We start from the raw sequence: 24,790 nt of genomic DNA, 5'->3' as shown, positions 1-24,790 counted from the left end.
GGGATAGGAGGAGAGAAGGAGTGGGGGATGGGGACAGACAGTCACCCACGCTATACCTGCTGGGGTAGGAGGAGAGAAGGAGTGGGGGATGGGGACAGACAGTCACCCATGCTATACCTGCTGGGATAGGAGGAGAGAAGGAGTGGGGGATGGGGACAGACAGTCACCCATGCTATACCTGCTGGGATAGGAGGAGAGAAGGAGTGGGGGATGGGGACAGACAGTCACCCATGCTATACCTGCTGGGATAGGAGGAGAGAAGGAGTGGGGGATGGGGACAGACAGTCACCCATGCTATACCTGCTGGGATAGGAGGAGAGAAGGAGTGGGGGATGGGGACAGACAGTCACCCATGCTATACCTGCTGGGATAGGAGGAGAGAAGGAGTGGGGGATGGGGACAGACAGTCACCCATGCTATACCTGCTGGGATAGGAGGAGAGAAGGAGTGGGGATGGGGACAGACAGTCACCCATGCTATACCTGCTGGGATAGGAGGAGAGAAGGAGTGGGGGATGGGGACAGACAGTCACCCATGCTATACCTGCTGGGATAGGAGGAGAGAAGGAGTGGGGGATGGGGACAGACAGTCACCCATGCTATACCTGCTGGGATAGGAGGAGAGAAGGAGTGGGGGATGGGGACAGACAGTCACCCATGCTATACCTGCTGGGATAGGAGGAGAGAAGGAGTGGGGGATGGGGACAGACAGTCACCCATGCTATACCTGCTGGGATAGGAGGAGAGAAGGAGTGGGGATGGGGACAGACAGTCACCCATGCTATACCTGCTGGGGTAGGAGGAGAGAAGGAGTGGGGGATGGGGACAGACAGTCACCCATGCTATACCTGCTGGGATAGGAGGAGAGAAGGAGTGGGGGATGGGGACAGACAGTCACCCATGCTATACCTGCTGGGGTAGGAGGAGAGAAGGAGTGGGGGATGGGGACAGACAGTCACCCATGCTATACCTGCTGGGATAGGAGGAGAGAAGGAGTGGGGGATGGGGACAGACAGTCACCCATGCTATACCTGCTGGGATAGGAGGAGAGAAGGAGTGGGGGATGGGGACAGACAGTCACCCATGCTATACCTGCTGGGATAGGAGGAGAGAAGGAGTGGGGGATGGGGACAGACAGTCACCCATGCTATACCTGCTGGGATAGGAGGAGAGAAGGAGTGGGGGATGGGGACAGACAGTCACCCATGCTATACCTGCTGGGATAGGAGGAGAGAAGGAGTGGGGGATGGGGACAGACAGTCACCCATGCTATACCTGCTGGGATAGGAGGAGAGAAGGAGTGGGGATGGGGACAGACAGTCACCCATGCTATACCTGCTGGGATAGGAGGAGAGAAGGAGTGGGGGATGGGGACAGACAGTCACCCATGCTATACCTGCTGGGGTAGGAGGAGAGAAGGAGTGGGGGATGGGGACAGACAGTCACCCATGCTATACCTGCTGGGATAGGAGGAGAGAAGGAGTGGGGATGGGGACAGACAGTCACCCATGCTATACCTGCTGGGGTAGGAGGAGAGAAGGAGTGGGGGATGGGGACAGACAGTCACCCATGCTATACCTGCTGGGGTAGGAGGAGAGAAGGAGTGGGGATGGGGACAGACAGTCACCCATGCTATACCTGCTGGGATAGGAGGAGAGAAGGAGTGGGGATGGGGACAGACAGTCACCCATGCTATACCTGCTGGGATAGGAGGAGAGAAGGAGTGGGGGATGGGGACAGACAGTCACCCATGCTATACCTGCTGGGATAGGAGGAGAGAAGGAGTGGGGGATGGGGACAGACAGTCACCCATGCTATACCTGCTGGGATAGGAGGAGAGAGAAGGAGTGGGGGATGGGGACAGACAGTCACCCATGCTATACCTGCTGGGATAGGAGGAGAGAAGGAGTGGGGGATGGGGACAGACAGTCACCCATGCTATACCTGCTGGGATAGGAGGAGAGAAGGAGTGGGGGATGGGGACAGACAGTCACCCATGCTATACCTGCTGGGGTAGGAGGAGAGAAGGAGTGGGGGATGGGGACAGACAGTCACCCATGCTATACCTGCTGGGATAGGAGGAGAGAAGGAGTGGGGGATGGGGACAGACAGTCACCCATGCTATACCTGCTGGGGTAGGAGGAGAGAAGGAGTGGGGGATGGGGACAGACAGTCACCCACGCTATACCTGCTGGGGTAGGAGGAGAGAAGGAGTGGGGGATGGGGACAGACAGTCACCCACGCTATTCCTGCTGGGATAGGAGGAGAGAAGGAGTGGGGGATGGGGACAGACAGTCACCCACGCTATACCTGCTGGGATAGGAGGAGAGAAGGAGTGGGGGATGGGGACAGACAGTCACCCACGCTATACCTGCTGGGATAGGAGGAGAGAAGGAGTGGGGGATGGGGACAGACAGTCACCCACGCTATACCTGCTGGGATAGGAGGAGAGAAGGAGTGGGGGATGGGGACAGACAGTCACCCACGCTATACCTGCTGGGATAGGAGGAGAGAAGGAGTGGGGGATGGGGACAGACAGTCACCCACGCTATACCTGCTGGGATAGGAGGAGAGAAGGAGTGGGGGATGGGGACAGACAGTCACCCACGCTATACCTGCTGGGATAGGAGGAGAAGGAGTGGGGGATGGGGACAGACAGTCACCCACGCTATACCTGCTGGGATAGGAGGAGAGAAGGAGTGGGGGATGGGGACAGACAGTCACCCACGCTATATCTGCTGGGGTAGGAGGAGAGAAGGAGTGGGGGATGGGGACAGACAGTCACCCACGCTATACCTGCTGGGGTAGGAGGAGAGAAGGAGTGGGGGATGGGGACAGACAGTCACCCACGCTATACCTGCTGGGGTAGGAGGAGAGAAGGAGTGGGGGATGGGGATAGACAGTCACCCACGCTATACCTGCTGGGGTAGGAGGAGAGAAGGAGTGGGGGATGGGGACAGACAGTCACCCACGCTATACCTGCTGGGATAGGAGGAGAGAAGGAGTGGGGGATGGGGACAGACAGTCACCCACGCTATACCTGCTGGGATAGGAGGAGAGAAGGAGTGGGGGATGGGGACAGACAGTCACCCACGCTATACCTGCTGGGATAGGAGGAGAGAAGGAGTGGGGGATGGGGACAGACAGTCACCCACGCTATACCTGCTGGGATAGGAGGAGAGAAGGAGTGGGGGATGGGGACAGACAGTCACCCACGCTATACCTGCTGGGATAGGAGGAGAGAAGGAGTGGGGGATGGGGACAGACAGTCACCCACGCTATACCTGCTGGGATAGGAGGAGAGAAGGAGTGGGGGATGGGGACAGACAGTCACCCACGCTATACCTGCTGGGATAGGAGGAGAGAAGAGTGGGGGATGGGGACAGACAGTCACCCACGCTATACCTGCTGGGATAGGAGGAGAGAAGGAGTGGGGGATGGGGACAGACAGTCACCCACGCTATACCTGCTGGGATAGGAGGAGAGAAGGAGTGGGGATGGGGACAGACAGTCACCCACGCTATACCTGCTGGGATAGGAGGAGAGAAGGAGTGGGGATGGGGACAGACAGTCACCCACGCTATACCTGCTGGGGTAGGAGGAGAGAAGGAGTGGGGGATGGGGACAGACAGTCACCCACGCTATACCTGCTGGGATAGGAGGAGAGAAGGAGTGGGGGATGGGGACAGACAGTCACCCATGCTATACCTGCTGGGATAGGAGGAGAGAAGGAGTGGGGGATGGGGACAGACAGTCACCCATGCTATACCTGCTGGGATAGGAGGAGAGAAGGAGTGGGGATGGGGACAGACAGTCACCCATGCTATACCTGCTGGGGTAGGAGGAGAGAAGGAGTGGGGGATGGGGACAGACAGTCACCCATGCTATACCTACTGGGATAGGAGGAGAGAAGGAGTGGGGGATGGGGACAGACAGTCACCCATGCTATACCTGCTGGGATAGGAGGAGAGAAGGAGTGGGGGATGGGGACAGACAGTCACCCATGCTATACCTGCTGGGATAGGAGGAGAGAAGGAGTGGGGATGGGGACAGACAGTCACCCACGCTATACCTGCTGGGATAGGAGGAGAGAAGGAGTGGGGGATGGGGACAGACAGTCACCCACGCTATACCTGCTGGGGTAGGAGGAGAGAAGGAGTGGGGGATGGGGACAGACAGTCACCCACGCTATACCTGCTGGGGTAGGAGGAGAGAAGGAGTGGGGGATGGGGACAGACAGTCACCCACGCTATACCTGCTGGGGTAGGAGGAGAGAAGGAGTGGGGGATGGGGACAGACAGTCACCCACGCTATACCTGCTGGGGTAGGAGGAGAGAAGGAGTGGAGGATGGGGACAGACAGTCACCCACGCTATACCTGCTGGGATAGGAGGAGAGAAGGAGTGGGGGATGGGGATAGACAGTCACCCATGCTATACCTGCTGGGGTAGGAGGAGAGAATGAGTGGGGGATGGGGACAGACAGTCACCCACGCTATACCTGCTGGGGTAGGAGGAGAGAAGGAGTGGGGGATGGGGACAGACAGTCACCCACGCTATACCTGCTGGGATAGGAGGAGAGAAGGAGTGGGGGATGGGGACAGACAGTCACCCACGCTATACCTGCTGGGATAGGAGGAGAGAAGGAGTGGGGGATGGGGACAGACAGTCACCCACGCTATACCTGCTGGGATAGGAGGAGAGAAGGAGTGGGGGATGGGGACAGACAGTCACCCACGCTATACCTGCTGGGATAGGAGGAGAGAAGGAGTGGGGGATGGGGACAGACAGTCACCCACGCTATACCTGCTGGGATAGGAGGAGAGAAGGAGTGGGGGATGGGGACAGACAGTCACCCATGCTATACCTGCTGGGATAGGAGGAGAGAAGGAGTGGGGGATGGGGACAGACAGTCACCCACGCTATACCTGCTGGGATAGGAGAAGAGAAGGAGTGGGGGATGGGGACAGACAGTCACCCACGCTATACCTGCTGGGATAGGAGGAGAGGAGTGGGGGATGGGGACAGATAGTCACCCACGCTATACCTGCTGGGATAGGAGGAGAGAAGGAGTGGGGGATGGGGACAGACAGTCACCCACGCTATACCTGCTGGGATAGGAGGAGAGAAGGAGTGGGGGATGGGGACAGACAGTCACCCACGCTATACCTGCTGGGATAGGAGGAGAGAAGGAGTGGGGGATGGGGACAGACAGTCACCCACGCTATACCTGCTGGGGTAGGAGGAGAGAAGGAGTGGGGGATGGGGACAGACAGTCACCCACGCTATACCTGCTGGGATGGGAGGAGAGAAGGAGTGGGGGATGGGGACAGACAGTCACCCACGCTATACCTGCTGGGATAGGAGGAGAGAAGGAGTGGGGGATGGGGACAGACAGTCACCCATGCTATACCTGCTGGGATAGGAGGAGAGAAGGAGTGGGGGATGGGGACAGACAGTCACCCATGCTATACCTGCTGGGGTAGGAGGAGAGAAGGAGTGGGGGATGGGGACAGACAGTCACCCATGCTATACCTACTGGGGTAGGAGGAGAGAAGGAGTGGGGGATGGGGACAGACAGTCACCCATGCTATACCTGCTGGGATAGGAGGAGAGAAGGAGTGGGGGATGGGGACAGACAGTCACCCATGCTATACCTGCTGGGGTAGGAGGAGAGAAGGGGTGGGGGATGGGGACAGACAGTCACCCATGCTATACCTGCTGGGATAGGAGGAGAGAAGGAGTGGGGGATGGGGACAGACAGTCACCCATGCTATACCTGCTGGGATAGGAGGAGAGAAGGAGTGGGGGATGGGGACAGACAGTCACCCAGCTATACCTGCTGGGATAGGAGGAGAGAAGGAGTGGGGGATGGGGACAGACAGTCACCCATGCTATACCTGCTGGGGTAGGAGGAGAGAAGGAGTGGGGGATGGGGACAGACAGTCACCCATGCTATACCTGCTGGGGTAGGAGGAGAGAAGGAGTGGGGATGGGGACAGACAGTCACCCATGCTATACCTGCTGGGATAGGAGGAGAGAAGGAGTGGGGATGGGGACAGACAGTCACCCATGCTATACCTGCTGGGATAGGAGGAGAGAAGGAGTGGGGATGGGGACAGACAGTCACCCATGCTATACCTGCTGGGGTAGGAGGAGAGAAGGAGTGGGGATGGGGACAGACAGTCACCCATGCTATACCTGCTGGGATAGGAGGAGAGAAGGAGTGGGGGATGGGGACAGACAGTCACCCATGCTATACCTGCTGGGGTAGGAGGAGAGAAGGAGTGGGGGATGGGGACAGACAGTCACCCATGCTATACCTGCTGGGGTAGGAGGAGAGAAGGAGTGGGGATGGGGACAGACAGTCACCCATGCTATACCTGCTGGGATAGGAGGAGAGAAGGAGTGGGGGATGGGGACAGACAGTCACCCATGCTATACCTGCTGGGATAGGAGGAGAGAAGGAGTGGGGGATGGGGACAGACAGTCACCCATGCTATACCTGCTGGGATAGGAGGAGAATAGGAGTGGGGGATGGGGACAGACAGTCACCCATGCTATACCTGCTGGATAGGAGGAGAGATAGGAGTGGGGGATGGGGACAGACAGTCACCCATGCTATATCTGCTGGGATAGGAGGAGAGAAGGAGTGGGGGATGGGGACAGACAGTCACCCACGCTATACCTGCTGGGATAGGAGGAGAGAAGGAGTGGGGGATGGGGACAGACAGTCACCCACGCTATACCTGCTGGGATAGGAGGAGAGAAGGAGTGGGGGATGGGGACAGACAGTCACCCACGCTATACCTGCTGGGATAGGAGGAGAGAAGGAGTGGGGATGGGGACAGACAGTCACCCACGCTATATCTGCTGGGGTAGGAGGAGAGAAGGAGTGGGGGATGGGGACAGACAGTCACCCACGCTATACCTGCTGGGGTAGGAGGAGAGAAGGAGTGGGGGATGGGGACAGACAGTCACCCATGCTATTCCTGCTGGGATAGGAGGAGAGAAGGAGTGGGGGATGGGGACAGACAGTCACCCACGCTATACCTGCTGGGATAGGAGGAGAGAAGGAGTGGGGGATGGGGACAGACAGTCACCCACGCTATACCTGCTGGGATAGGAGGAGAGAAGGAGTGGGGGTTGGGGACAGACAGTCACCCACGCTATACCTGCTGGGATAGGAGGAGAGAAGGAGTGGGGGATGGGGACAGACAGTCACCCACGCTATACCTGCTGGGATAGGAGGAGAGAAGGAGTGGGGGATGGGGACAGACAGTCACCCACGCTATACCTGCTGGGATAGGAGGAGAGAAGGAGTGGGGGATGGGGACAGACAGTCACCCACGCTATACCTGCTGGGATAGGAGAAGAGAAGGAGTGGGGGATGGGGACAGACAGTCACCCACGCTATACCTGCTGGGATAGGAGGAGAGGAGTGGGGGATGGGGACAGACAGTCACCCATGTTATACCTGCTGAGATAGGAGGAGAGAAGGAGTGGGGGATGGATGTCTTCAGCTGACCCTGTGTGTAAGGAGGTTTGGATAGAGGAAGAGAGGGAGGAGTGGAAAGAGACATGGATGACGAGGGAGAGATGTAATGTGAGGATCATATCATTTTGGTTGACGATCTGATGGCTTTTGTTGTTAAACTGTTGTTTCGATAGGTTACCACTACTTACCACTACTTTCACTGAACGTTATCGTCAACGAGTACATCAGTTTACTATTTAACCTCTGCATAGATATTCAGGAAACTGACAGTGTGATGTTGATATTTTCTATTGATGACTTGACGACTACGTGTCTTCCTTTGTTCTCTTCAGTTTAAGAGAATTGTAATATAATGTACATGTAACGAATACTCATCTAGCTGTATGTTCAGGTAATGCTACAATAGTGTAATGATATATCAAAAGTTGATCATTAACAGTGATATACACTGAGTGTACAAAACATTAAGGACTCCTTCTTAATATTGAGTTGCACAGGGATGCTGGCCCATGTTGACTCCATTGCTTCCCACACTTGCGTCAAGTTGGCTGGATGTCCTTTGGGTGGTGGACCATTTTTGATACACACAGGAAACTGTTGAGCTTGAAAAACCCAGCAGAGGTGCAGTTCTTGGCACAAACCAGTGTACCTGTGTGCAACCATACCCCGTTTAAAGACACTTCAATATTTTGTCTTGCTTTTCACCATCTGAATGGAACACATACACAATCCATGTCTCAATTATCTCAAGGATAACAAATAATTATTTAACCTGTTTCTTCCCTTCATCCACACTGATTTGAAGTGGATTTAACAAGTGACATCAATAAGGCATCATAGCTTTCCCCTGGATTGACCTGGCCAGTCTATGTCATGGAAAGAGCAGGTGTTCCTAATGTTTTGTGCACTCAGTGTACTTGGTTATGTTTTTAATTACTAGTACCAGTTATAAGGTGTGCCAGGCAGGCACCTGTAGGAGTTTCCTATAGGTACGTATATATAACATACAGTACCTCTCTCTGTCCCACAGACAGCGTAGAAGACGACTTTGAGTTGTCTACTGTGTGCCATCGACCAGAGGGTCTGGACAAACTACAGGAGCAGACCAAGTTCACCAAGAAGGAACTACAAGTTCTCTACAGGGGCTTCAAGAATGTGAGTCTAGGGATGCGGGAGAGGGTTTGGGGATGGAGTTATGGGATGTTAGAAGCCTGCGGCTGAGGATGGGGGTTGGAAAAGGGGTTTCACAAGCTTTTCTCTAAGCAAAGCTGTTTTGATATATACAGTTGAAGTCGGAAGTTTACATACACCTTAGCCAAATACATTTCAACTCAGTTTTTCACAATTCCTGACATTTAATCCTAGTAAAAATTCCCTATTTTAGGTTAATTAGGATTACTTTATTTTAAGAATGTGAAATGTCAGGATAATAGTAGAGAGAATGATTTATTTCAGCTTTCATTTCTTTCATCACATTCCCAGTGGGTCAGAATACACTCAATTAGTATTTGGTTCAGTGCCTTTAAATGGTTTAACTTGGGTCAAATGTTTCGGGTAGCCTTCCACAAGCTTCCCACAACAAGTTGGGTGAATTTTGGCCCATTCCTCCTGACAGAGCTGGTGTAACTGAGTCGGGTTTGTAGACCTCCTTGCTCGCACACGCTTTTTCAGTTCTGCCCACAAATGTTCTATCGGGTTGAGGTCAGGGCTTTGTGTTGGCCACTCCAATACCTTGACTTTGTTGTCCTTAAGCCATTTTGTCACAACTTTGGAAGTATGCTTGGTGTCATTGTCCATTTGGAAGACCCATTTGCGACCAAGCTTTAAATTCCTGACTGATGTCTTGAGATGTTGCTTCAATATATCCACATACTTTCCCTACCTCATGATGCCATCTATTTCGTGAAGTGCACCAGTCCCTCCTGCAGCAAAGCACCGCCACAGCCGTGCTTCCCGGTTGGGATGTTTTTCTTCGGCTTGCCAAAACTATAGTTTGTTAACAAGACATTTGTGGAGTGGTTGAAAAACAAGTTTTAATGATTCCAACCTAAGTTTATGTAAACATCCTACTTCAACTGTAATAGTAGAAGTATATAGATGTTAGCAGACTTGCAAATTGACTCTGTTCTTTTCTGCGTTGTTGTTTTGTAGGAGTGTCCAAGTGGAGTGGTGAATGAGGAAACCTTTAAAACCATCTACTCTAAATTCTTCCCCCAGGGTGGTGAGTTAATGACCTTTAAACCTTTTCCCACTGATTTTTAACATAGTATTTCCAAGGTCTGATACTCCCCAAAGTAACTGACAAATTGAACAGGATAGCAACATTTAACACCAATGACGTGTATTTATGTGATGTCCCATAGAATATATATTTTTTAACATTATGTCAGTGCTACTTACAGTAGGACACTTACACGGCTGTGTTTTTTTCAACTACTTGTTACAGGTGGATAGTGCCTTGTTTGAAATTACATTTATGTACTCACAACTTGTTTGATCAAGTTACAGTAGGAAAGGGTCTTTGGGTCTTGTTCTCAATATATTCATCCACTTGTTTGAGGATTTTTTTTGTCTGAAGTATTCCCAGATATATTTTCTACGATACATTTTGTACATCTCTGTACTTTCAGATTCGGGTGCGTATGCACATTTCTTGTTTGAGGCCTTTGACACTAACAAGAATGGATCAGTTAGTTTCGAGGTAAGACTATTTTTACTATTGTCTACTTCCAAAGGGAGTGAGGAAAAACTCTCAGTCTGTAAATATGCAGTTGTAACAGAATTACATGCCTTTCCTCTCCTTTTCAACACACACACACACACACACACACACACACACACACACACACACACACACACACACACACACACACACACACACACACACACACACACAACCTAAGGGTCGCAACATTGTTGATGAACACACTGGTGAGCATATAATGTATTGCAGTGATCCACATAATCTTCTTTGCTGATGCTATAGCCCCAGACAACTCGTATTGTGATATCACAACACAATATATGACCTTCCTCTCACTCAATGTCAATACATAGCTTTAAATAGCTTGTATGGATGGTTATTAACTTGTAGTGGTGGAAAAATGGTACATGTTGAACACTGGTGGGTATGACAGGTGGCGAGGAATTTTTTCTGTCTTTTCACAGGACTTTGTGATTGGTCTGTCTATCATTCTGAGAGGAACGATAAATGACCGGCTGAACTGGGCCTTCAACCTGTACGACCTGAACAAAGATGGCTGCATCACCAAAGAGGTAACACACACAGATGCACACATACACACACACACGCACACAATATCTACCATTCTGAATTCTGAGTCACCACAGAAGTTCTGAGCTTTCTGTGTTCTAAATGTGACCGGTTACAGGAGGCGTTTGACACTAGGTCCTAGTTCACAGGCCATTAAAAATCATTATTTTTGTTATTTTTTTAAAACCTTCTTGAACATTTGAACTTTCATGTGCCTTTAATTACAAATGTGAATGAGATCTGTAAATATCAATACAAAAATAGCCTAGTGTACCCAAGGAGAAAGCACTGAGCTATTCAGGGAGAAAGACAGGATACTTCCTGGCTAGTTATGATTGGCTGACATAATTGTGTCGTTGGAAATGCAGAGAGATGAGTCCTGATTGGTCTGTCATGTTACAGGCTTCTGTCTATAACAGAATGGGGGCTTCCCTGAGGGGTATCCTATGAAGCAGGTGTGAGGAGTTAGCGAGGTAACTTTGGTCAACTCTGAGTTCCAACTCGAGATAACCGGTCATACGAAAGTTGTCCACCTTTTAGCTAGGTAAATTTCTATGTCAACGAATCCTTCACAACTAACCTGGCTAACAGGCTAACTCACGGCTAACTTCACTTACCCTGAATCCAATGACTGAGCCACGAGTTGAGGACCAATGAAATCAGATTCCCTCCCTCTTGCAAAGATTGCATCATCCCCTTCATTTAAGGAAGAGAACTGATTTAATATTTTATTAATCAAATGTTTTAGTTTGTTTCTGTAAAATGTTAAAATATATCACATTACACATTTAGTAATGACAGAATGCATTTTAAACTTCACGCAATGGACACTTTTGTTAGACTTGATAAAAAAATAAAACAATTCATAGATATGCACACCAAAAACGGCATTAACGATAATTTAGCTGGGTTTAAGTAAAGAGACTACTTTCTGGAGGACAACGCCATGCAGACTCACAAAAATGTGATTTTCCTGTGTTTTAAATATATTTCCACACTATGAGGTTGGAATAATACTTTGAAATTGAAGATATTGCCCATTTAGTGTCAAAGCTGTTTGAAAAGACACCCTGCAAATTCAACCTGTTTTTGCCTTCCATGATGAAATCAACATGCGGTTAATAAATGTTCAGTGTTGCCCTCCCCATTAAAACAACTCCTAGAGTCCTAGCAAAATTCTTGCAATGGGAATTTTCTCCAAGTTGTCTCCTAAATGGGATAACAAGTTTATCAACTTTTAAAGCAGCATAATGTTCCCAGGTTTACTCAACTACACGGTATGATATCTATACTTTTGAAAATGTTTAAAAAAATAAGCAAATCACTTACATTTGACATAAGCCTCAATAGAGAAATCAGACACAAATCTAAAGTCTATTCTAAAATGGACAGTTCTTAAATTGACCATCAATCTCAGATTGGAGAGTGATTGACAGATCTTGTACTGTGGAAGTATACCCTGTGTTATCTCTCTCTCTCTCTCTCGCTTTCTCTCTCCCTCTGTGTAGGAGATGATGGATATAATGAAGTCTATCTATGATATGATGGGGAAGTACACATATCCCTGTATGCAGGACGAGGCGCCCAGAGAACATGTGGAGAGCTTCTTCCAGGTCAACAGACACTTTCTGTTTATCAAAGCCCTTGAGCAAGGCACTTAACCCCCAAACTGCCCCACAGGCAGGCACTGATTGACATTTGACCCATTTTTCCTCCCCTTTCTCCCTTCTAGAAAATGGATCGTAATAATGATGGGGTGGTCACTATTGATGAGTTCATCGAGTCATGCCAAAAGGTAGGTTGTGTGTTTTTATTTAAAGTTATTTAAGTGACCAGATAAGGAGGAAGGGAGACTGTATTTTATACCCAAGTATTAACACAAATATTGTCACACTGCCTTTTCAGAAATTACACAACAATGTGTCTTAATTAAACATATAAAAAACAAATAAATTAAATAAAAAATGTAAATATTTTACATTCAACTTATTTCATCAACAACAAAAAAAAATCCCCTCCTCCACAAAACATACCGCTTCTTCATTAAGTCCACTTCGCCTCAAACAATCGGAGATCTTTTACAGCCGAGAATAAAATCCACTTTTATTCTCGCTTTTATTAATCCTTTAAAAACACATCTTACATCCTTACCATATCCCTTGTCTATTTTATATTTCCTACTTTTCCTAACAGTTTACATTTTATTTTCTGTTGCTTACTGTATCGAAACCCCAAAATAAAAAGTGTTGTTGAGAATCTCTGCTACAGCTGTGAACAAAGGCTCTAGTATTTTTCGAAATAGGTTTAAACCTCTCCATAAAACAGTGAAAGTGTTTATCTTATATTACAAAAAGGACATCCATCTCCATCATCTGAATTAATGACAGATACAAAAGCATCAACTGCAATGATGCCATGCAAAACCTCCATTGCATATCACCAGTACCCTTTTGTACCGGTGGCTCTCCATGCTGGCTTTACCTTGTCATCAAGGCCCAGTTTTAGCCTCCAAGGAGTGTCTTTTCTATTTTCCAATGTATCTTTATTTTATACCTTGACACAAGGCCCAGTTTTAGCCTCCAAGGAGTGTCTTTTCTATTTTCCAATGTATCTTTATACATTACAGAGGTGGATTTGGATGAGGTGAATGGGAAGGAGTAACTCCTTCCCATTCACCTCATCCAAACCCACCTCTTCCAATCCTCTCAAATCCAGTAATTAAACCTTTCTGTCTGACTCTGGGATATTAGGTGTAACTTGGAAAATGGGCGTCTTCATCTTGTGCCTGTTTCTTGTGACTCTTGCGCATAATCCACTCTTCTGCTGACAGAGCCTTCCTGCAACATCCAGCAGTTGTCCGACAACCCTTTCCGACCTCACCCCCAAATGTTCAGCCACCCATCCTCCATCCATTAAGGTGGGCCCAGCCATGGCCATTAACTGCTTCAGGGTGATGATTTTGCTCTTCTCCAGCATCCTGGAGAAATGTGGAACAGCTCTAGTTGTACAATACAATCTTGCCCCATAATACACCGGAGGTTCCTCCAGCATCCAATACACTGACTCCGCTGGAGTGTGTCTGGACACTTTCATTATGCTCCAAACACTAAGAAGGCCTCTGTTAAACGGAGGTACTCCATCCCTAGAAATCTGACTACTATCATCCAAGTATAAAGCCTTTAAATCTAATCCCCCGACCTTCTGTAATACCAGACCTGCCACCCCTCTCCAAACCACATTTTTCGGTCCATAAAGCAATCTTTGAATAAACTGAAACCGGAAAGCAGCAGCCTTACTAGCAAGATGTACAAGACCTTGTCCCCCCTCCTCTTTTGACAAATACAAAACACTTTGTGGAACCAAATTATATTTATCTCTACAATAATTGCCTGTATCTTGGCCAGAAGGTCAGACCATGGCTCTAAACATGACAACCGATGCCACAGTGCACCCCTGTATGACATTCAAGATAACAACCACCGCCATCTCCTCATACCCCCTTCCACCATTTCAACCACCCCATTCCATTTTTTTCCCATTGTCCCCTCATCCCCTATGATACTTAAAAACTCCCTTACACCATTCCAACCCCCCTGGCAAAGCCATGATCCCTCCAAACCATTTCCCAATCTGTAATTATTATTATTTTATTTAACCTTTTTTTTTTAAACTAGGCAAGTCAGTTAATTAAGAACAAATTGTTATTTACAATGACAGCCTAGGAATAGTGGGTTAACTGCCTTGTTCAATGGGTAGAACAACAGAATTTTACCTTGTCAGCTCGGGGATTCAATCCACCAACATTTCGGGTTACTGGCCCAACGCTCTAACCACTAGGCTACCTGCCATCCCAGGTAAAGCACAACTTTTGTAAAGTTTTTCCCAATTTACCTTTGCAGAGGATATTCCCTTAAACCGATCAACCAAGAGTCTCAAACTATCCACCTCTGCTTGACTTTTCACCTAAATAAATACATCATCAGCATAGGCTGAGAGACAAATAGGAGGAATATCCTCTTTTTTATTTATTTATTTTACCTTTATTTTACTAGGCAAGTCAGTTAAGAACAAATTCTTATTTTCAATGACAGCCTAGGAACAGTGGGTTAACTGCCTGTTCAGGGGCAGAACGGCAGATTTTGTACCTTGTCAGCTCAGGGATTTGAACTTGCAACCTTTCGGTTACAAGTCCAATGCTCTAACCACTAGGCTACCCTGCCGCCCCAAAGGTGAACCCCACTAGGCTACCCTGCCGCTCTGAAAGGTGCACCCCTTCAATGCGACTTCTAATGCTATTTAGTAGTGGCTCTATATGGCATTCAACATTCTGGACAACAAACACCCCTGCCTCATTCCTCTACACACTTTAAAAGGGGCATTCAAACCAATGTTACTTTCAATACACTTTCAATGTCACCATATATCACTCTGATAATGGCAATAAATAATCAGAGCTAAAAACCAAAAGCCACAAAATGTATTTTCCTGATCAATTGAAATTAGACCAGTATCTAATCCAATAGCCCTAGAGATGTCAAAAAAATCCTGAATCAGGGAAATGTTATCCCCTATCTGCCTGCCGGGAACACAGTAGGACTGGTCCGTGTGTATGATTTGCCCCATCACCTCCCTCAGCCTGTTGGACAAAGCCTTGGACATGATCTTATAATCAGTGCACAATAAAGCCCCCGGCCTCCAGTTCTTCACCTCCCTAGGGTCACCCTTTTATGGCAGTAGGGTGAGGACAGCCCTTCTGCATCTTATCAGTAGTAACCAACCGGTCAAACTATCTTTAACTACTGCTAGCCAATCCTCTCCCAACATGGCCCAAAAAGACTTAAAAAAGTAAACGGGAAGCCCATCAATACCCGGTGCCCTTTCATATTCCATGCCTTTTAATGCAGTGTATTGCTTCTGCAAAGACAATGGTTGCTCTAGTTCGACCTGAGCTTCTGCAGCCACATGTTTTATCCTCTTTGTACTCACACTTGTAGAGCTCAGCATAGAACTCTACTGCTCTCTTTATAATTTCACTAGTGCTATTGAGCTCCTGTCCAACAGCTGATTTGAGGCAATGAATAATTCTTCTTTGTCCATTCTTCGTCAATCTCTAAACCAAAGAAAGATTTGGATGAGGCATCCATTTCAGAGATTCCCTGAAAATGTATTCTCACCAATGCCCCCTGTGCTCTGATACCCAGCAGGTCTGCCAATGCGGCTTTTTCCCTCTTGAGTGCCTTGAGAATGGCCTCGATCTCCCGTGGTCTCAACTAACGTCAGGAGTTCCACTATTTCAGACTCTAGGGCGTTCATTGATCTGGTGATATTTCTGGTGACATTCATCGTATACTGATTACATAATTGTTGAATCTGGATTTTCCCTGTATCCCACCACCGTTGAAGGGATACAAAACTGTCATTTTGAGACCTCCACCTCATTTACATTACATTTACATTTAAGTCATTTAGCAGACGCTCTTATCCAGAGCGACTTACAAATTGGTGCGTTCACCTTAAGACATCCAGTGGAACAGCCACTTTACAATAGTGCATCTAAATCTTTTAAGGGGGGTGAGAAGGATTACTTTATCCTATCCTAGGTATTCCTGAAAGAGGTGGGGTTTCAGGTGTCTCCGGAAGGTGGTGATTGACTCCGCTGTCCTGGCGTCGTGAGGGAGTTTGTTCCACCATTGGGGGGCCAGAGCAGCGAACAGTTTTGACTGGGCTGCGCGGGAACTGTACTTCCTCAGTGGTAGGGAGGCGAGCAGGCCAGAGGTGGATGAACGCAGTGCCCTTGTTTGGGTGTAGGGCCTGATCAGAGCCTGGAGGTACTGAGGTGCCGTTCCCCTCACAGCTCCGTAGGCAAGCACCATGGTCTTGTAGCGGATGCGAGCTTCAACTGGAAGCCAGTGGAGAGAGCGGAGGAGCGGGGTGACGTGACCTCCACCTCTCCCAGAAAAAACTACAACATTTCCTGTAGTGAGCATCACTCAATAAAGTTATGTAGCGACCCGCACAGACAGCTGTGTGTTATGTGCTAGGCTAGGAGGTGGTTGTGTTGTACTGACCAGTACCCGGTGTTCGCGGGGTCCGACATGTCAATCAACCTGCTATCTGCCAATCACGGGAATGCCTGGAATGTTCTGATGCCGGGCATCCTGGTGGTTGGCGGAGTGGCGTGGAGGGGGGTTGGGCATTGGAAGTTAAGACCAGGTTCAGCCTTTGTTCTCTCTCTCTTACGTCTGGGCTTCACAAGGGAAGGTCACGATTGGCTTGTGGGTTATCTGTCATCTATTTGGCGTGTGCTACGGCCCAAACAGTAGCCTGTGTAAAGTTGGTTCAATAAACCGTCAATTCGCAAACTCAAGCCTCTGTCTGGACAATTGTTCATTTATGATCTAGTCAGGTCACTACAGTTATATCCACCTCTCTAAAAACAAGTCTCTCACCGTTGCCGCCTGCTATAGACCACCCTCTGCTCCCAGCTGTGCTCTGGACACCATATGTGAACTGATTGCCCCCCATCTATCTTCAGAGCTCGTGCTGCTAGGCGACCTAAACTGGAACATGCTTAACACCCCAGCCATCCTACAATCTAAACTTGATGCCCTCAATCTCACACAAATTATCAATGAACCTACCAGGTACCCCCCCCAAAGCCTTAAACACGGGCACCCTCATAGATATCATCCTAACCAACTTCCCCTCTAAATACACCTCTGCTGTCTTCAACCAAGATCTCAGCGATCACTGCCTCATTGCCTGCATCCGTAATGGGTCAGCGGTCAAACGACCTCCACTCATCACTGTAAAACGCTCCCTGAAACACTTCAGCGAGCAGGCCTTTCTAATCGACCTGGCCGGGGTGTCCTGGAAGGATATTGATCTCATCCCGTCAGTAGAGGATGCCTGGATATTTTTAAAAATGCCTTCCTAACAATGTTAAATAAACATGCCCCATTCAAGAAAATTAGAACCAGGAACAGATATAGCCCTTGGTTCTCCCCAGACCTGACTGCCCTTAACCAACACAAAAACATCCTATGGCGTTCTGCATTAGCATCGAACAGCCCCGTGATATGCAGCTGTTCAGGGAAGCTAGAAACCGTTATACACAGGCAGTTAGAAAAGCCAAGGCTAGCTTTTTCAAGCAGAAATTTGCTTCCTGCAACACTAACTCTAAAAAGTTCTGGGACACTGTAAAGTCCATGGAGAATAAGAACACCTCCTCCCAGCTGCCCACTGCACTGAAGATAGGAAACACTGTCACCACTGATAAATCCACCATAATTGAGAATTTCAATAAGCATTTTTCTACGGCTGGCCATGCTTTCCACCTGGCAACTCCTACCCCGGTCAACAGCACTGCACCCCCAACAGCAACTCGCCCAAGCCTTCCCCATTTCTCCTTCTCCCAAATCCATTCAGCTGAAGTTCTGAAAGAGCTGAAAAATCTGGACCCCTACAAATCAGCCGGGCTAGACAATCTGGACCCTTTCTTTCTAAAATTATCTGCCGAAATTGTTGCCACCCCTATTACTAGCCTGTTCAACCTCTCTTTCGTGTCATCTGAGATTCCCAAAGATTGGAAAGCAGCTGCGGTCATCCCCCTCTTCAAACGGGGGACACTCTTGACCCAAACTGCTACAGACCTATATCTATCCTACCATGCCTTTCTAAGGTCTTCGAAAGCCAAGTCAACAAACAGATTACCGACCATTTCGAATCTCACCATACCTTCTCTGCTATGCAATCTGGTTTCAGAGCTGGTCATGGGTGCACCTCAGCCACGCTCAAGGTCCTAAACGATATCTTAACCGCCATCGATAAGAAACATTACTGTGCAGCCGTATTCATTGATCTGGCCAAGGCTTTCGACTCTGTCAACCACCACATCCTCATCGGAAGACTCGACAGCCTTGGTTTCTCAAATGATTGCCTCGCCTGGTTCACCAACTACTTCTCTGATAGAGTTCAGTGTGTCAAATCGGAGGGTCTGCTGTCCGGACCTCTGGCAGTCTCTATGGGGGTGCCACAGGGTTCAATTCTTGGACCGACTCTCTTCTCTGTATACATCAATTAGGTCGCTCTTGCTGCTGGTGAGTCTCTGATCCACCTCTACGCAGACGACACCATTCTGTATACTTCCGGCCCTTCTTTGGACACTGTGTTAACAACCCTCCAGGCAAGCTTCAATGCCATACAACTCTCCTTCCGTGGCCTCCAATTGCTCTTAAATACAAGTAAAACTAAATGCATGCTCTTCAACCGATCGCTACCTGCACCTACCCGCCTGTCCAACATCACTACTCTGGACGGCTCTGACTTAGAATACGTGGACAACTACAAATACTTAGGTGTCTGGTTAGACTGTAAACTCTCCTTCCAGACCCATATCAAACATCTCCAATCCAAAGTTAAATCTAGAATTGGCTTCCTATTTCGCAACAAAGCATCCTTCACTCATGCTGCCAAACATACCCTTGTAAAATTGACCATCCTACCAATCCTCGACTTTGGCGATGTCATTTACAAAATAGCCTCCAATACCCTACTCAACAAATTGGATGCAGTCTATCACAGTGCTATCCGTTTTGTCACCAAAGCCCCATATACTACCCACCATTGCGACCTGTACGCTCTCGTTGGCTGGCCCTCGCTTCATACTCGTCGCCAAACCCACTGGCTCCATGTCATCTACAAGACCCTGCTAGGTAAAGTCCCCCTTATCTCAGCTCGCTGGTCACCACAGCATCTCCCACCTGTAGCACACGCTCCAGCAGGTATATCTCTCTAGTCACCCCCAAAACCAATTCTTTCTTTGGCCGCCTCTCCTTCCAGTTCTCTGCTGCCAATGACTGGAACGAACTACAAAAATCTCTTAAATTGGAAACACTTATCTCCCTCACTAGCTTTAAGCACCAACTGTCAGAGCATCTTACAGATTACTGCACCTGTACATAGCCCACCTATAATTTAGCCCAAACAACTACCTCTTTCCCAACTGTATTTAATTTATTTATTTATTTTGCTCCTTTGCACCCCATTATTTTTATTTCTACTTTGCACATTCTTCCATTGCAATACTACCATTCCAGTGTTTTACTTGCTATATTGTATTTACTTTGCCACCATGGCCTTTTTTGCCTTTACCTCCCTTCTCACCTAATTTGCTCACATTGTATATAGACTTGTTTTTTTTTTTTTTTTTTACTTTATTATTGACTGTATGTTTGTTTTACTCCATGTGTAACTCTGTGTCGTTGTATGTGTCGAACTGCTTTGCTTTATCTTGGCCAGGTCGCAATTGTAAATGAGAACTTGTTCTCAACTTGCTTACCTGGTTAAATAAAGGTGAAATAAAAAAAAAAAAAAAATATTAAAATGCCAGTATGTGCTTTCAGGTTTTACAGCGTTAATATACACCACCTTAGTTATTAAACAATGATCAGAAAATCCCACTGGGGTTATAACACTTGATTTACAGACCTGAGATTGATGCTCAAAACAATAAAACCTATCTAACCTGGCCAGAGAGATGGTGTTCTCTCTCACATTGGTCCATGTGTACTGTCACGTGCCTCCATTTTGACTCTGCCAAATATCACATAGTTAATGTGTTACAAAAAGGCATTTTAAAAAAGTCCTTGAGGCTATATGAGGTTCTTTGTGATTTCTATCTAAATCACTGACTGTGCAGTTAAAATCCCCAGCAAGAAATAAATAATCCTCAGTACTACATTTCTCAATGGTATTTGATAATGTCTCTAAAAAACATACCCTCTCAACTGCCACTATTGGGCATGTACATCAGACACATAGTGATGTTTTCATTTTCATTATGTTTTAATTAAATTTCATTGTAGAAAACTTCCCTTTCACTTTATTAAATCATACACTACGGCTCTTTTTTTACGTCTCTTGCCCCATTTACATTTAAAGAATGAATCTTAACTGCTCATGGCTGGAAAGAAATACAACGTTAAGGCTGCAACTGAACTGTTTAATTTCCTTTAGAATTGACCTAACTTGTCACTCTCGTGACCACTTTCTTTAGTCTAGCAATTTCTGGGCTTGACAAACCCCCTCCTTTATTTTTTATATCAGAAACTTTGCTGATTCAATAAACAATTCACTTTCAGGAAAAACAAATCTGTTACATTATAACGTTAATCCTGCATATATTTATTCCCTTTTGCCAAATTCAGAAATTGACACACTTTTTCAATCCAATACCTCCCTTCCACTCCCTTTCTCTCGCTATTTTGTTGTGATGCATCAGATGCCTCACTAGATTTATCAATCTCTACCTTCCTCTTAGAATTAGAACCTTCATCACCCCTTAAAGTCTTCCTCTTATTCCTCAGGACTTTGAAAGCTGCTTCATTTTCCATTGTTTCACTCTCCTCTTGAACTCCCATTTAATTCTCCAGCACCCCCTACTGCCCCCCCCCTTTTCCCTGCTCTACCACAACTGCCCACCTGCTCCCTTCTCCTGAACCCTTAGCCTGTTCATCCCTTCTCAGTGGTGCTTCAGCAGCACCAGCGCTAGAGCTGCTACCGGGCTCTGCACGCTAGTTCTCTTGACAATTACGCACCAAATGCCTCTTCCACAACCAAAGCATTTAATTGATTCAGTAGAAGCGTAGAACACATAATCAAACCCATCAATCTTGAAACTAAAACGGTCAATTCAGTTCGTCAGTATAATCGTGTGTACTTGTTTCCTATGAGATACATGTTTCAGCAAAGGAGATTTGCATCCAAAAATAAGATTCTTTATTGTAGATACAAGTTGTCCATGACGAGAACTCTCGCTCCAACACGTAATCTCTAACAAATGGGGGCACGTTAGAAAGAATAACTCTCAACTATCGTATTCACCTTTTAAATGGAATCTAAGAGTATTACTACAGCGCTATTCATCATTGAGGCTGATTTTATGCTATCATACCCAATGATAGCGCCCACTGCTAAACTACATTCTTCCACCGAACACCCTGCCACAACTGGAATATTCACCCCATGCCCCCAACAAAGTTTTTCAAACTCTAAACCTCCACGAGTGGCCATTACAACCAGCCTCTCCCACTGGTTGCGCCCTGGAGAGAACCAACCTCAACGATCCCACCACCCCTATACGTGTTTAGTGATAGTGAGACAATATAAAACAACTCAACTACCCAATATAGTGAAAATAATCCCATTATTCGCGCCTGCTTCCGACTCACTCCCAGCATGCACTCCGACGAGAAAGAGAGACTACTCTTGAGGGTCACCTCTACTGTCGTCTGTTTTAGGGAGTCAGACTCCATGAGAAAGAACAAGAAGCTGGAAACTTGCTGTCCTTGCTGTCTCTTAACTGAGATTTCTATCTCTCCTTCTCTCTCCATCCCTCTCACTCTCTTCAGGATGAGAACATCATGCAGTCCATGCAGCTGTTTGACAACGTCATCTAGGAGCCTCTGACATAGAAAAGTTGCTGAAGAACAGGGGAGGTGTGAGTGTGCGCCTGTATTTGTGTGTTTGTGCGTGTTGTGGGGGGGGCTCTGAGAGGGGCTTGGACATTGACCCTCAGCCCCCCCAAAAAAAATCCTGACACCTCCTTCTAACTCCTTTCTCTCCGCACCCACTCCAAGCCAAAAGAAGGCCCCTCCTCTTATCCAACCTTTCACACACAGAAAAGAGAAGGGCTGGCTCATAGACTCTGACCCACACCCACACCAAGGACCTGTTCAGGAATGTGCAGCTTTACAGAATGTTCAGATAGAACATTCTCAACATAGGATTAAATCCCCCTACTCACTGATCTAAGGTCAGTTTTGCATAGCCCCATGTGTTGTGCAGAACAGATATCATTGCCAGTCGTTTGTAATAAGGAGTCAATCGTATCAGCTCTATTTGTCAATCTGCAACATTCGAGGCGATTTTCCTCATTGAATACACTTGTTTCATTAATCATTTTATTATTTAACACTCCTGTTTCTGAGAAAGCTACTGTAGCCTGCTGGCTGGACTCAACATAGGATTAAATCCCCCTACTCACTGATCTAAGGTCAGTTTTGCATAGCCCCACCTAATGGTTAAGGTTACGGTCAGGAGTGGTTCAGCGGATCCTAGATCTGTGGATGCCAACTCCTACCAGAGCAGGTTGACTGATGACACTTCTGACATTAATACAGAGGTAACTAGCGCCACTTAGTGGACAAAAGGAGGAAAGGACACCTGGAAAAGGGACAACAGAACAGAAGGGACTGAGGATCTGAAGGATGAGACTTACTCTTCACGAACAGAAGAGGCATAGTTGTTTTCAATAAGGGACTGATTTTAATATCGCATGATGATATCTTTCATAATAACCTATATATATTTACAGAAATACTACAGCCTGTCTGTTGTCTGTCTGCTGGTCCTAGTCTCACCCACAGATGCCTCGCTCAGTGTATGTGTGTGTGCGTTTGTGCATGCGTGTGTACGTATTTGCGTGCGTTTGAGAGGCTGTACTGGCATTCCCGTCTCCGTTAGGAACCCATTCAGATTTCAACCCCATCATACGAGACCTCCTTCGTACTAACACTAAATTACCCTCTGGCCTTTATACCTGTTACCTTAGCTGTAGGTGTATGCTGACTGTTGTACCTCTTCCAATAACCCTGTGGTCAAGAACTACTAAACAGTCTGTGGCGCTATATTGATGAACATGCTGGTTGGACCATCTAGGCACCCGAAGACCCCTTTCTGTATTTACAGGTGACTAACTGATGCAGTGAATTGTGGGAATTGAAGTTCAAAACTGTAACACTGATTATTTTGCATTATACTTATCATACAGTTGAAACTGAAAGCATTTCTGTTTAGATCGACCATGAAAGACCAGCAACATGTCAAGAACAATTGAATCTCCTTCAGAATCCCAATTAAGCCTCTTGTTACATGTCTACGTGTGTGCGTGGGTAGGTGGGCATGAAGACAGCAGTAATGTTTCCTGCCTCCCCCCCCCCCCCCCACTGACACCAAAGAGTCAGGCACACCAACTAAAGTATTTAAAGCCACCCTCTGTTATATCAGGGTATAAATAGACACATTTGTGAAATGTGAGAGAGGGAAGAGAGGAGAAGGAGCAGAAAGGAGAGTAGGAGTGTTTTTGTGTGTACATTGTGAGAGAGTGAAGATTTGTCGATTGAATAGTAGTTTCCCAATTCTTTGCCAACTTGATGCCGTTTCCTACTGGGTGTTAAAAAAAAAAGGCTGTTTGAAATGGGGTGGAACGCCTACCTCATGGTTCTGAATAGAATGCTGATCTTTTGTAAGAAAACACTACCTGTATCCATCAACTACTTCCCGTGTCTTTCATTAAATTACATTAATTACTTCACTTTCAACCCCCAAAAAATTATAATATGCCATCAGGTGGGTCAATAAAACGACAACAGCGGCATAAGCAATAATGTCCATATTTTACCCCCTTTTACCTACTCCTGGGAGTAGATAAAAGTTGCCCCTAAAAACCTGGTCCCTGGTCCAGTTGGGATTGAGAAGGATAACTGACCCTAGAACTCTGGTTAAGGCCAACTTCCACCAAGTGTATTATTAATCGGTTAACACCCTTGTTGTAAAAACCTGCACTTTCTTCCAACACCAATACAGTATTTGTAACTTCTGATTTCTTTACATTTCCATTTTATCCAATTGAACGTTTTCACATCTCTTTTTTTGGGGAGGCAGGGGAGTGGTCTGGCTCTGATTGCCCCCTTGCAGGTGCCGTAGGGGATTTCCTGAACTGACCACCAGTGAAACCTGTCTATACTCGCATGTACTGTCATAAAGCAAGGATACCTACTAACCCATTGTTACTGACCGTGTCTAGTAAGTTGGCTAGCCTCAACTGTTGCATTGCATATTTAAGATGTGTATATTTTGTACAGAGAATAAAAATCACATTGCTATGCATCTTCTTGTGTGAAGGGTTTTTAAGTGATCATTTTGCTTCATTCGCAGTTTGCCTGGCTTTCACTACATAA

General features: G+C 47.2%; 1 protein-coding gene across 1 annotated transcript in view; it reads left to right on the top strand.

The window, feature by feature from the left end:
- The window catches only part of LOC115113402 (Kv channel-interacting protein 2-like), a 107,040-nt gene extending 82,331 nt beyond the window's left edge, over nucleotides 1–24,709 (top strand). The window contains exons 2-8 of the mRNA XM_065012879.1: nucleotides 8,526–8,650; nucleotides 9,647–9,716; nucleotides 10,126–10,196; nucleotides 10,664–10,771; nucleotides 12,278–12,382; nucleotides 12,502–12,564; nucleotides 22,181–24,709. Of these exons, the coding sequence (XP_064868951.1) occupies nucleotides 8,526–8,650; nucleotides 9,647–9,716; nucleotides 10,126–10,196; nucleotides 10,664–10,771; nucleotides 12,278–12,382; nucleotides 12,502–12,564; nucleotides 22,181–22,228 (590 nt within the window). The 3' untranslated portion in view covers nucleotides 22,229–24,709. The remainder of the gene's footprint in view (nucleotides 1–8,525; nucleotides 8,651–9,646; nucleotides 9,717–10,125; nucleotides 10,197–10,663; nucleotides 10,772–12,277; nucleotides 12,383–12,501; nucleotides 12,565–22,180) is intronic.
- Nucleotides 24,710–24,790: the final 81 nt, after the last annotated feature.

Source organism: Oncorhynchus nerka, linkage group LG28, assembly GCF_034236695.1.
Source record: "Oncorhynchus nerka isolate Pitt River linkage group LG28, Oner_Uvic_2.0, whole genome shotgun sequence".
Classification (NCBI taxonomy): domain Eukaryota; kingdom Metazoa; phylum Chordata; class Actinopteri; order Salmoniformes; family Salmonidae; genus Oncorhynchus; species Oncorhynchus nerka.
This window is presented reverse-complemented; position numbering and strand designations above follow the sequence as displayed.